General features: G+C 53.9%; 2 protein-coding genes across 2 annotated transcripts; both read right to left on the bottom strand.

Moving 5' to 3' along the window:
• Positions 1-2,726: 2,726 nt before the first annotated feature.
• Positions 2,727-4,653, bottom strand: CTAM01_09592 (uncharacterized protein; the record flags this gene model as incomplete). Its single annotated transcript, XM_060525611.1, has 3 exons — positions 2,727-3,841; positions 3,923-4,042; positions 4,137-4,653. The coding sequence occupies 3 exons, from the start codon at positions 4,651-4,653 to the stop codon at positions 2,727-2,729; spliced, it is 1,752 nt and encodes a 583-aa protein (XP_060379680.1).
• A 1,750-nt stretch (positions 4,654-6,403) lies between these two features.
• Positions 6,404-11,579, bottom strand: CTAM01_09591 (CNH domain-containing protein; the record flags this gene model as incomplete). Its single annotated transcript, XM_060525610.1, has 3 exons — positions 6,404-7,378; positions 7,430-8,095; positions 8,148-11,579. The coding sequence occupies 3 exons, from the start codon at positions 11,577-11,579 to the stop codon at positions 6,404-6,406; spliced, it is 5,073 nt and encodes a 1,690-aa protein (XP_060379679.1).
• Positions 11,580-13,724: the final 2,145 nt, after the last annotated feature.

Here is a 13,724-nt window from a genome sequence, read left to right as displayed (position 1 = left end):
CTTTTCCCTTGCTTTCTTTCCCGGAGACGCTCGAGTGCTGGATTTGAAGGATCGAGTAAGTAAGTGGAAGAAAGTGAGAAAAGGAAGAACGAAGGATGGTTGGGAAGAAAGAGCCAAGGTTTATTTTTTAGCCTTACAGATTCACCTTGGACACACACTCACACAGCCGCAGCGCCCTCTACTCTTCTCGGCTTAGCTTCTGATGATGCTGGTGCTTGGGTGCTTGGGGTTTAAGCTGTGCAGCTGCGCTGTCACTGCTCGTGTGTGTGTGTGTGTGCAGCCTGGAGATCCTTCTTTGCGCCCCTCCAACCCCTTGGACCACTTCCCAAAACCCCGGTTCAATCGTACCCGTCACGAGCAATGTTAATTTATTGCTGCATCTTTTTCGGGTTCGGACATCAGCCACGGCCGGCCCACCGTTAACTATCCGGTGGGGGAGGAAACTTCGCTATCGCTTAGCTTACTCAAGGGTTTTCGTTCGTCTAGGTACATTACGCAGTATGGAAGATGGAGTATGTCAATTTCAACGGGTTCCCGATGGGCCGATGGAGTTTCAACAAAGAGACGTCAGGGATTTTACACGTAAATGGCAAATGAATATCAGAAAGAAAAAGTCCCCTAGCGCTGCCGTGTGAACCTAGAGCTGGAGCCTAGAACCAACACAGCATCCCCCGGTTGATCCTACTCTGGAGTCTTGGTCCTCTTGGACTCTCCGCCCCTGGTCTCCTTCTTATTACCGTTGAAGCATGGATCTCTTATTCTGCTGCCTGTGTCACTGATCTATACTCCGTAATGAACGCTTGCCCAGCTGCCAAGCTGATAATTGCAAAGAAGGATACGAATGCAGAAAGGGAATATTGAACAATAAAACCCCCAGCTGAACAGTGATCTCAGCATGGAGTGGTAGCCTGGGGGTGATGGGGCACAGAAAGCAAGGCAGGGCTTCGAACCTGCAGGGACGATCTTTCGTATCCAGGTTGTGATTGGTGATTTGTTTTCGCGGCTGTCGTCAAGGGGGGCTGAGCTGAATATCATATATTGATGGTTATGTTTTGCTGTGCAATTGATGATGACTGATGGTGGATGATCGAGGGGGGCTTATGACGGCTTAAGCTTTTGCTAAGGCTGTGCCGGACCCTTGGGTTTTGCCTGCGGGTTGTGCCGCGTTTCCGTTCACATTTGTCAATGCATGTCACCATCCACGCTTGGATAATGGCGGTTGGCAAAGTCGTCGTCTGCTCGTGTTCATGTATTGGCGCTCTATAACACAAAGTAACCCATCTAATTAGCAGACATCCCAAGTGGATCCATACAAGCCAGAGAAGAGGGCGAGGCATGCAAAATAGAGTACCGAGTATAAAAATATTCAATCCTCCCAACTCAGTTCTACGTTGACAGCAATGTAACTGTTGGTTGCCAACGGTGAGCTAACGGGTGGGGAGCTGCTTGTATTCAATCCGGTTGCGCCGAATCTCTGAGGGAACGGTGAGGATCCGATGGTTGTCACCAGACGCGAGCTCGGAAGCTGCACTCTGCGTCTAGGAACACTATCATCTGTTATTGTAGGGGGAAGACGGGGGGAATGAGCAGGCTCCGTGTTCTTAGTCGTCTCTGGATTGATCGGCGATGACGAACTGAATAGCGATGTAGTTTGGGCTGATTTGTATGCGTTGAACGGCGATGAGGTCTTGTCGAGAAAGACACGAATCCCATGATTGACCATGTCCCCAATCTCTCTTCATCATCACCAGTGTATTCAGAACCTCTTGATAGGAATAAGTAAGAAGTGCTGGCGGGAGGGCAGCGCTAATTAGTACGTAGGCAGGCTACTTTGACCAATCTTCTCAGAACGGCACATTCCTATAGTCCGTTGCACACAACGAAGATATGATTTGTCTTTCTCCCTGATGCCTGAGCAAGTCCAGCGGGGATATCTTGTCCCGAATCCTGTGAGGAAGTACCACAAACGGCCAGCGCACGCAAGACCGCTCAGAAGCCGGTAACCACCGATCGGGTTATAAGATCGATGAAACTGCTCCACATCAACTGATCTCAAAATTAGTTGACTGGGGTGAGGCCTCGAAGTAGATCCATCGCAGAGCAGCCTTTTCAGAGGCTTTAGCGCGTAAAGTCGTAACTCAAATGCCTACGGCGTAAGAAGGTTACCTAGCCATCGAGGCAGCTACAAAGTCTTGTAGCTGTCAGATTCAGAGTAGCCATGTGTAAAGCGTGGGCTTCATGCCTTTTATCGCCACCATTCCTTAAAGCTTATAGTGCTAGGATTCTAAAAGTCTATGACAAGTTCGTCTTACCACGAGGTTGAGCATGAACCATAGACTTTCTCAAGGCCGGTAGGAATTGGGTACTCAATCTATCATTCTACACTTTAAAATAGAAGCAACATGCGGAAAACAGATACCGGGATGCTGTCGAGCCCCTTACTAGTCCATACAAAGCTCGACTCTATTGGAAATCACCTCTTGACCGTAGGGCAAGTTGACAGGCCGGCCTACAAAAACACTACATCAAAGATAACTTGTGATACTCAAATCACGAGAGGCTCAAGCTGTGTGTACCAGTTCAAACATCTAACTTGATATCCCAGGAGGTATTCTGCTGTTACATGCGGCTATGCCCACCAAAAATGCTTAGAAAGCATATGTACAAAGGGATAACACAATCATGATACGCGTATCAATAACTCTTCTCAACTCCTCCAAACACAGCTAGTCAACCCTCTTCAAGCTCAACTTAAACGGCTTCGGCAACACACTCTCAACCCTCCCATCGTCCCCATACGTAAACTCGAAATGATCAAGCCCCTTATAGTTATACGTCGTCCGATCCATCGACAACCACGACACGCACGACGCATTAGGGAAGAAGAACATGTCATCAATCGCATCCCGCTGCTCCGCCGTAAACGTGTCAAACAACGCCCTCCACGCCGTGACATTCCCCTCCTCCAACCCCGTGGGATACAACCTCGCCGTCCGCGTCGTGACGGGCGGCAAATCTGTCAGGTTGACTCCCAGGAACACGTACCGGCTCAGATTCGGCACGACGTCGAACCCCTTCATGTACCAGTCCTCCAACAACAGCCCCCATCCGCCGTCCAACGAGATCGTCAGGCTGGAATTGCTCGCCTCGTCCGCATACGTCCCCGCGATCCGCGCCTTGGCCTCGTCCCGCGCCGCCTCGTCGAGGGCGCGGATCAGGGGGGGCAAAAACTCGTTCATCTTGAGCGTGTAGTACGAAAACGCGGCCGCGCTGACTTCCGGCCCGGCGACGAGGATCGACATGGTGATACCGTGCTCCGGGGCCAGCGCCAGACCGGCGTGGTAGAGCATCAAGTCGCCGCCCTTGGTATGCATCTCTACGAGCCTACCGTCCGCCGTGACGTTATCCGACAGAATCCCCTCCCACGGCGCGCCGACGAATTGGCCCGGTGCCGAGGTGAAGACGGACGGCTTGAGCCACCTCCGCGTCTTGGCCGGGCTGAGGAGGCGGTTCTGGAGGACGGCGTCGCCGAAGCGGAGCATGTCGGCCGTGGTGGAGAAGAGGCCGCCGGCCGGGTCCAGGGCGCCGAGGGTGAAGTTGAACCACTCGGTATCGTTGGCCGGGATGAACATTGTCTCGAGGCTCGTAGGGAGTTTACCGTAGGTAGTGTTTCCCATGCCCGCCGGTTCCAGGATAGACTCAAAGAGAACTTCCTCGAAGGGCTTGCCCGTGGCGCCTTCGACTGCCATGCCTACGAGAGTCGTGCCAAGGTTCGAGTAGACGGGTGTTTGGAAGGCTGGGTAGACGGGCGGTCGGCGGTTCTTCATGGCGTCTAGGAATTCTAACGCGTTGTGTTAGGCTCTTGAGGGGACCTCGTGTCCAGAAACTTGGGAACATCGTCGGGTATGAGATAGCCACTTACCCTCTCTGGTGCAACCCTGGCCGCCCAGGAACCCTCCGCACTTGGGCTTCTCCTCCTCAGACACGGGAGGCAAGCCGAGAGACTCCCAATCACCGGGATACGCCGCGCCATCCGTCTGCACTACACTCAAAGTTAGCCAACATGACCCTTCCCAAAGCCGGCAGAGAGACAGAGAGAGAGAACAGCTCTTCCCCCTTCTCTCGAGTAGACCCACTATCAGCTCCAACACCAGCATAATGCACAGCAGCAGCCTCAACACTAACATCCCGCCAATCCACATACTCAACCTTACTCCTCCCCTCCGTCCCCTCCGCCAACTCGGGAATATACGTCGCCACACTCTCATCCCACCTCACCACATCATCCCTCTGCAGCGCCGCCAGCACGGGAAACACCTTACTCACGCTCGCGAGCCGGTACACCGTATCCCGATCCACCACCTGCGCGCCCTGCGCATCGCGGTCCCGCGGCGTGAAGTGGAAGTCCACCAAGGGCTCCGCGCCCGGCGCCTCAAAGGCCGAGCTGACGCCGATAGAAACAGCCGAGGCGTTGTAGGCCGCCGTCTCGGCTTCCAGGGCCGCGATGAAGGCTGCGACGGCGGCACGGACGGACGGGTGTGTGCTTGGTGATTTTGCGGCGGGGAGGACGGCGCCGAAGGGGGGGCATTGGTATGGTGTTGCGGTTGCGAGGCCCGCGAGGGTCGTTGCGGCTAAGGGGAGTGAGGGGCGCATTGTAGAATGAGTGTTGGGTTGGTATGTATGCTTGGGATGGTAGGGCTGGTCTTCAAGTCGTGTTAGTTCAGTAGATACATCTCCGGTGTTACACCCAAGTCTTGTGTTCCTAGATAGATACTCACCACTCGTAAGAGATGAAGAATGGGAGTGATGCTTCACTCACTCACTTCGTTCCTACTTCGCGCTCACGGCTCAGGCTCTCCCTCTTCAATCGCGAATTCCAAGAGCATCCATCTTTATATACATACTTCCTAGAAACACGACTTCCCACCCTCCTCTGCGCCGCAGGGCAGCATAGAAAACCCAACACACGCGTTCTGGAAGTTCGCCTGCGTGTGTGTTCCCGACCTTCCGCACCGAGCACGGCGGGCACGGCCAACATAATCCTCCTCGTTTACCATGCACGTCGCCAACGGTTCGCACATAGCACTGCAGCAGGATCTGAACCCTTGGCCGCCGAACCCGGGCTTACCAGTCTTACTTCGACAAAATGGCCCCAAAACCCTACGGAACCCGGGCGTGGGAATGGAACGTCACTTGAACGCCAAGGCTGCTGCTCAGTGTCTCTCCTGACTCTTTGAGGATCTGATTGCCCCCTCGGGTTCATTTTGACTGAAAAGTCCGTGGTGTCGTAGTGCACAAATGACACAGTATCTTGAAACGTATAAAGTCGTAATATTAAATAGACCTATTGTCTTCTCCAATTCAATGTCGTCTTTCCCTCTAGCGGCAGATGTGCCGACTTTGTATGTAAACCTCCATCACCTGAATGAACCAGCCCAAGAATAACACCAAACAATCCATTCTCCATCCCTAACAGACAGACTTGTAGAAACAAGCACCAAGTCCAGCCTCCGAGCAAAGACAAAACCCAGCCGAGCTTCCCACGCACCAGGTTGACAGGTTCACCTTCCCAATAACCTCCCCCCTTGCCTGCCCGCGACGCCCGATACTTATGCTGACGACTGACGTACTTATATGCCGCCAAGAAGTCATCCCCCGGCGGCTGCGCAGCCATGTACTTGCACCTACCCGTCTGGGTAAGTACCTAAGCCAAGGTAAGTGACAGGGCAGGTGATTGAAAATAAAAGCAAAAAAAGCGAGTACTCTGTTGCTTGTCTCTCAAAGCCAAGACCGAAAGGTTCTTTTGTTTGTTCATTGAAATGCTTCTGAGCATCTGTAGGTAGATCAACTTTGGTGGCGGGTAATTCCACGTTCGTGTTCACCAACTTGCGTTATCAAGCTTAGCATCCGGGGCAATTTGAGCTGCAAGGTCGGGTCAAGACATCATCACATCGACAAGTGACAGACAGACCACCGTGGAAATCGTCGAATTCCTCCTCTATGGGCATTACACACCCCGAGGCTATATCAGTTGGAAAAAAGGTTTCCCTACTTGAACATCAAACGAGAAAAGAGGAAGAGAGAAAAAAACACCCCGGCCGTGGCCTGGGAAGCAACATGATCCGCCTTGTCCACCGCCGCCATCCCTTTCCAATGCACGCAAAAACCCTCTCATGATTCTTGTTGACCCAAAACGCCTTGCGGTCCGCGCACAACATCATTTCCATATTCGTCCTTGCCAGTCAGGAATCAAATGGCTCTCTGAGCTACTTTTTCCATCCAAAGGTGTGAAATCTGCCAGAAGACATAGACCGCCAGCCCAATCATGGGACGTGTAAAGTATTCCTCTCATCAAATCATGGCATCCCGATGCAGCTCGTCTGATGTGAACCGGTCTATCGCTCTACTTCTCCATATGTCCGTTGTTGAGAAGCATCTCGAGAACGACCTGCACACCGTGTTGTTCTGGGTGACTCATTGAGATCTTGACCGTTCCCTTGGAGTCCTCTCCTGCTGGTGTCTGTCCGCCGAGCCAACTGTTCTGTGATGCAGAGGCATTGCCACCAGTCGGGCCTCTAACGCCAAAGTCGAGGCACCTAACGTCGCGACCGGCGATGATTTGTCTTAGGCGGCCGTTCTCGGCGTTACGCACCTCGACATAGTCTCCATTGAAGAGAAGAAGGTATTGGCCATACATTGTCGCGCTCGTAGCCTTCTTCTGCTTGCCCGAGTACTCCATAATCAAAGTGCGACTCACGTCGCCGTGCTTGTCTACGTAGACAGCACAGTCCTCGTACGCCAGCAAGAACTCTTGATCGTTCAACCTAAACATGCCTAGAGGTCTTTGATCCCGTATCCTGCTTGCAATATTCGCAATGGCGGGCTGCTTCAGGTCCGGGATAGACATTGTCTGCTTCTTGTCGAGGGTGAGCAACTCGAAACCCTTTGCCGTTGATACGGCAATGTAACTCTGGAAGAGATTAAGAGAGTAACATTCCGTCGGGAGATAGAATTCGTCGTAATCGCGGAAGGAGTCGGTGCTGCCTCCCAAGCCCTTGCGGCCACCAAAGATGCGAGGTCTCTTTTCTGATGCTTTTTGGAAAACGGGTTCGAGTACCTTGAAGGTGTTGTGCATGCCTTCCTTCCGCTTGAAGAAAACCAACATGCGCTCCTTCATGCGCGCTGTGGCAAAGAAAGCGACATCCTTTGCTAACCTTTGTGGCGCGCGGCGCGGGTTGTCGTGAGCAGGGGCAGGGAAGTTCGATACTGGGGCGATAACATCGAGGGGGTAAGCGATGAGAGAGCGATCCGCAATAACGAGACAGACGGAAAACTCCTCGAGGACAGCTATTTGTGTCACCCTATTTGTTTGCACACTCTGCAGGCTTATTAGCGATCAGCGATGCCAATTTTGGACTTTTCAACTTACCCTCATCCAGCCGCGGGGATTTGTGGCATCGGAGATGTACACGCCATAGTCTGTTCCGATGGCAACGATCGACTTGCCAAATGCGTTGAAGCCGCAAGCGCAGTTGACCTGGGCTCTGCACACGGGGGCCGGCCCTCTGCCTGGTCCATAGACTTCCTCAATCTCCCGAACAGCGCGGTCGAGAGGGGTGCCGCGGATGGGAACGCCTGGTTGCCTGCCGACAGCTGAAGCCGCATCATAAACGAACGCGCTGTCTGCCAGTACGCGAAGGCGGAATGGTTCCGCATTTTGAGAGAAGAGAGCTTTGGCGTGCCGTGTCTTGGCCTCGATGATCTTCTCGACCCATTCAGCGCGGCTCTGAGCTGATGTAGCATACAGTGTGTATGTCTCGTGGCCCAAGTGCTTGATCTTGAAAGGATAGAGGATTTTGCCCTCAGGATCATTGGACATTGTCGGTGTAAGTCTGGCTGCTGAAGTCGATCCAACCGAGGAGCTTGTTGCGACATGTTCCAGTCCTGGACGCTCAGTACCGTTGGTAGCAATCCTATTTAACCTTGGGTCTGAACCTGCGCCGCCAGCGCGGGCCAGAGGAGCAGTGATGCCCTTTTGCTTCGAAATGGGGTCATCATTCATGCTGTCGAGGAATAGTAGAGGCATAGGAATGGGCTACAACTGTCAGCATCAATGTTTCCTTAATAATACAATAAAAAAAACTCACCTCCTTTGACACGTCATATTTCTTCTCGCCTCTGACGTCTTTTGGACTCACAACCTTTGCTAGGATGAAGTAGTGATCAAATAGCAAGGCATGTGTGTCAACCCATCTGACGCCCTTGGAGCCCATTCTTTGCAGATCGCCCTGCTTGATAAGCTCCCTACCAAGATGGTCGAGGTTGAGGACGGAGTGGAATCCAGGCCTGAGGACGAGCATGGAGTTGAGCTCCATCATTTCGACCTTCTTTTGCATCTCGGCAACCTTCGTGTCACATTCCATCGTGACATTGCGGATTTCGGCGATCGCCCTGGCCAAGTTGGCCTTTTCCTCATCGTCCCGAAGTGTCTTCTTCTCAACCGTTTCTAGCAGCAAAGAGTATCTTTGCAAACGTGTAATGGGGGTCTTGAGGAAATGTTGCCATCCCAAACGTTCGGAGCGCTTGTGTCGCATGACCTGCTCGAGGAAATTGCGGAACAACAGATTTCGGTCAGACTCTTTCCGCACCATGTACTCTGCATACGGGAATTGTGACGCATAGTCGATGTAGATGTCCTTGGCCTTCCGGATCCATTCACGGAAGAGATCGGAGAATCCGGATACCCAGGGACCTTGCTCTTGTTGCCGGTACTTGAGCTGTGCCAGAAGATTGTCCTTGTTGACGAGCTGGACAGCGTCTGCCTTCCCAAAAACGACTTGAAGGAACTTATCGATCTTGTTGGGTGGGATAATGGGAGGCTGGGAGTTCCGTAGGTGGTCTCGGTATAGTACGCGCAGAACCTCGAGCTGGTTGACAAAGTACTCTTCACTGTTGACGATCTCGTGAAGGACGTGCTGACGCTCAATCTCCTTCTTCGGCTTTTCGGCGAGTTCGGCGTCTTGGATCTTATAGTGCACATTCCAATCTGCCGGCTTGACCTCGTCGAGGAGCATATCATCCAAGTTTGCCTTTCTGAGCGTCCTCATGCAATGATGCGAGTAGCAGCGTCCAGGCTGGGAGTCGTCGTCGTGCAACTTCGGAGCATAGCAGCCATAGCCCGTCAATTGAGGAAGGACTCCGGATATTGTACCGCTTCCAAACTTGACCCACTCCTCCTCTGGGACGAGAACTCCAGCGTCCAGCATCAGCTGCGAGACGAGAGTGCTGAGAAGCTCGGCATCGGCAACATTGATGGTTGGGACCTTTTCGGTGAACAGCTTGAGCAATGCCTCTTCGACAGTTTTCTGCTTCAAATCAGGTTCGCCATCGGCCATTTCGCGAATCCACGCAGCGATTCCACTGAGAGCCCAGGGTTCAGAGCACCTCCTGATATCGCCAGAAGTAAGCTTGGATGGCACAAACTTTCTCTTACGGCCGCTAGGTAGCGTAATCATGTCATATGTCATTGATGACGGGGTATTCGACTCGTAGCCATCATATGGTAGGCCTTGTTGTGCCGCAAGTTGTTGTTGCTGAGTCTGGTAGCGGGCCATCTTCCTCCTCTCCTCTGCAGCATCTGTCCGTGATCGAACAGGGGCTTGTACTTGAGGCGTGTGGCTGTGGCTCGATAGGGAAATAGATCGCTCTGGGAATGGAGAGTTGAGTCCGGTAGAGCCTCCTCCATAGTAGTCTGAACCGCCATCGTGCAGTGTCCGCGAGTCGGTGCTGAGCGAGTGGGAATGGTAGCTGCGAGTTGTCGGGTGAACTGAGAGTAGAGAGCTTGTATCGCTACCCGGACCTGGGGGAAGTGCCGGAAGCGGTCTGTTGGAAAGTCCTGGGTGGTAGTAGAGATCGGGATAGTCCTCCTTGTACGGCGACTCGCTGCCGCTCTGCTTCGAGTGCAGAGATACGTGTTCATCGCCATCATCGAAGCTTAGCCGGTGAGCGGATGGTGCCTGTAGACCGCCAGTGCCGCCGTAGTCGACTTCGGCATCCCGGAAAGCAGGAGCCCGTTCGTAGGCCTCGTGAGAAACATCGTAGTCGTTAGGGTTGGGCAGTGGCCTTGATCCGTCCTGACCTGGTGTTGGGACAACTTCGCTGCCGTACGCCAGATTGCCAGCATATCCACCAGCGAGCGCACCCAAATCCATCCCGCCATAGTCGGTATCATCGCTCTGTTCTTCGGGTGGTGGTGGAAGAGGGTTCATGTTGACTGGCTCAGGGAAAGCAAATGGCACACTGCTGAATCTCTTGTCGTCCAGCTCCGCCTGCTGCATCGCCAACACCCCGGCAGTTCCCTCAGGGTCGTCATCATCGTCATCATAATCGAAAGTGGGAATTGGAGCCCTGTTGGCCGTCGGCGCGCTCGAGGTTGGTGCCATGCCGGCGGCAGCCAGATCCGAGTTATACCGCCGTAGTCCTTGAAGCTCGTCGTCAGAAAACTGTCCGTTGATGGGCATGGGGCGGTGCCGGCCGCCTAGCTCAGCCTCGATGTCTTGAAGTAGAGAGTCCTGTAGTTGAGCTTGGTCCTCGTCTGTGGGAGTGATGGCGCTCGGGTCCCAGGTGGGCTCTTCCATCGGCCGGCTGGGTAGAGGGGCATTGGTAGGGTGTCTTTGCAAGCCGGGGGAGTGCTGCTGTTGAATCTGCGGAGAAGGAATCGGGGATGCTGCCGAGTCAGACCTGCTGTAAAAGGAAGAGGGATCGGCGTAGTTTGGGCCGACGGGCATCGACGACTGGATCGGGTAGGGTGTCTGCGAGTTGTCCGAAGCGTAAGAAGCTGCTGAGCTGTGACCGTTTGTCGGATAGGAGTTGTAGTTGTTGCCGTAGGACTGCGAAAAGGTCGAGTCGTAGGTTGGTGCGGGCGAAGTCGCGGATGGCGCGGAGGGGAAAGTGCCCTGGTATGAGGAGGTAGGCGAGTGGCCGAACCCCTGGGAGGACTGAGGAGCCGTCGGGGAACCGTAGCTTTGGCTGTAGTTGTTGTAGCCTGAGTATGTCGGTTGACGCTGGGGAGCTGTTGTGCTCGCATAGGCAGCCGGGTTATAGGCCGCCGGCTGATAGCTAGGTTGTGTTGGAGATGTGTATGATGTCGGCGAAGCGGCGGATCCATATCGGCTCGGGGGACCGGGGTGATATGGGAGAGATGTCGATGCCGTCGATGGCGTCCGTGCAAAGGCCTGAGGATTATAGCTGGAGTGCGAAGAGGTTGGAGGCGAGGAAGCTTGGTACTGGTGTTGGTAACCGGAAAGCGCATTGTTTGTCGAGCCGTAGCTGTGGCGGCCTCCAGAATGGCTTGACGTTGTCGGGCTTGTCAAAAAGAGTTCGTCTTCGCCTCTCGAGGCGGACTGCTGATGGCCACGAGCTTGCGCCCGGCTCTGATCGAACATTGCGGCATCATCACCATTGTTGAAACTCGGCCGCCGCCCGAGGTAAGCCGACTGATCTTGCGACTGGTCGGGTGTGGGGTATTGTACTGGGGGGATATGGCCATAACGGCGCTGACCGTCGCCGCGGAAAGACATATCGATCGCGCAGAACGAGGACAACGTCGGCGTGACTAGTTGTGAAAATCTGTCCCTGGGGCAAGCTGCTGCGTCGTCGACCTAAGCAGAATGCCGGGTTGTGCTTGATTGCATCTGTCTGTAGCGAGCTCGATGGGACAGTTGGTCGCTATACGATGCGGGTTCGTTGTTTCGTTGTTCGCGGGTTCGTCTATACATGCGCCAGAGAGAGTGTTGTTGTATGTTGAGCGATGCTGTCGGATGATGGTAAGTTGTACAGTTGTTTGTCCGGATGGTCGCGGGGTGAGCCTCGCGGGTGGTGCTGTTGTGCGGCGCAGGCGGGCCTGGTAGTAGGACTGACGTCTTTCGGGCTACCCTCTGGGCAGTGATGTGCGGCGACGTTAAGTTGGAGAAGGTCGTCGGGCTGATGTAGCCAAGGACTGACAGGCACAAGGCGACCGTCGCGCGGCAAACGGGGGCGTTGAACAGTCGAAAGGGTGTCAGGTTGTGAAAAGAGCGGTGCGACCTTGAAGACAAATACAAATGCCCAGCGAGAATAAGGGTCGGTTGCTGTCAGAAGGGCTCTCGGTCAGTTCACTGGGTTGGATGGCGAGGAAGAGGTGAAGCAGTGAAGCAACAAATAGCACGGTGCGACACGGTGCGTCTGCCTGGCGGCGAGAGCGAAAACCAAGCCACAAGAACGGGGCTGGAGAGTCGTCACAGGAGTCTAATCGCAAGGTCAGAATCGTCGGGGTTGGCCTGCGGCTGGCGGTGGTGCAGTGCAGGCAGGGCAGCGTAATCTTGCGAATCCTGAAGTGAATGTCCGAGGCTCTCTCCCAGGATAGTGCTGGTCCTTCTGAGGTCTTTGCTTCCTTTCTTTCCGTCTCTCGTAACCCCTCTCGCTGTGTCTGTCTTCGTAGACCAGGAAGTCGAGTCGCACGTAGTTCCGCGTTCGTCGTGTGTGCGCTTTTGCCGTCTCCCTCGATGTCTGACCCCGTGGGAGTATGCGGGGTGGGCGACCGTGTGGGAAATTTCCGTTGACGACCGGCCGACTGTACTCTTTTCCCAAGTCAGACGACGAGGAGCGATGATTTCGTGTCGGTCGCTTTCAAGTGTGAGGTATGCAGAAGAAGAGAGACAACATACATCACTCTCTGTGTTCGCTAATAATGAATTGAGGCCCAGGATCGGTAAAGGTCAAGTTAAAAGGGTAATAAGGTACCTGGTGAGGAGTTATGGGTGCAGGTATGGGCGCGGCGCTGGGACCAAAATATGAGGCACCAACAGGAACAAACTGCCCAGAAAAGGAATTAAGCCAGGTACCTAGCAATCCGTCCGTCATGTGTTGCGAAAAGGGCCCAGGTGAAGAAGAAATTGAAGCTGGGCCGAGAGAGTCTTGGCTTGGCCGCACCACAATGAACTGGGACGGACAGGATGGGGAAGATGAGCGAGGACGTTGGACTGGATCAATTGGGTGGGAGAGGTACCTCCACTGCTAATCAGTGGTGGAAAGGTACTTTGTCCACGAGTAGCTTCCCACGAGCATCGAGGTGTGGGCTGGGCTGGGCTGCCGCTGACTTGGCTGATACGTCCAATTAAGGTACGAGTACGAATACCTTACTGTACGTACCGTACTTCTTTCCAGGGCTTCTTCTACCTAGGTACCTACCTATGCATCGCTCTTTCCCAAATATCTTGGAATGCACTGCACAGTGAGGTACCTCTCTCTCAAACAGAGACGAAGGAAGGGACACTGGAGAAGGCGGCAGGACCGGGGATGAGAATTAAAGGTGAGGGCGACTCTCAGACACTGAGGACCGTGTGTTTTAGTCGCCGTCTGATGTTCTCAGTCTAACTTCCCATCAACTTTACTTTCGATCCGGTCCCAGATGAACACAATGGCCCAGTCTCAAAGTCAATGCTGAAATGGCTCAAGTACGTGTGATTTTCGACTGACCAAATATTACTCCGTATCCCGTACAGAGTACCAACAGGATGGACAAGCTGGAACAGCACTCGGGGGCTGCGAGCCAATGGCCGACGCTGATCTGTTTCGTTTCCTGCCTTGCGACATTCACCCCTTCTTCACCACCGAATACCACCTTACCACCTCACCACCACTTTCTCGCCAGTTAAGGCTCGTTTCGCATTCTTTTGGCGTTTGCT

This window comes from Colletotrichum tamarilloi, assembly GCF_030869305.1.
Source record: "Colletotrichum tamarilloi strain Tom-12 chromosome Unknown Scaffold_39.1, whole genome shotgun sequence".
In the NCBI taxonomy this organism is placed as follows: domain Eukaryota; kingdom Fungi; phylum Ascomycota; class Sordariomycetes; order Glomerellales; family Glomerellaceae; genus Colletotrichum; species Colletotrichum tamarilloi.
Note: the sequence above shows the minus strand (reverse complement) of the source record. Positions and strands in the feature narration are given on the sequence as shown.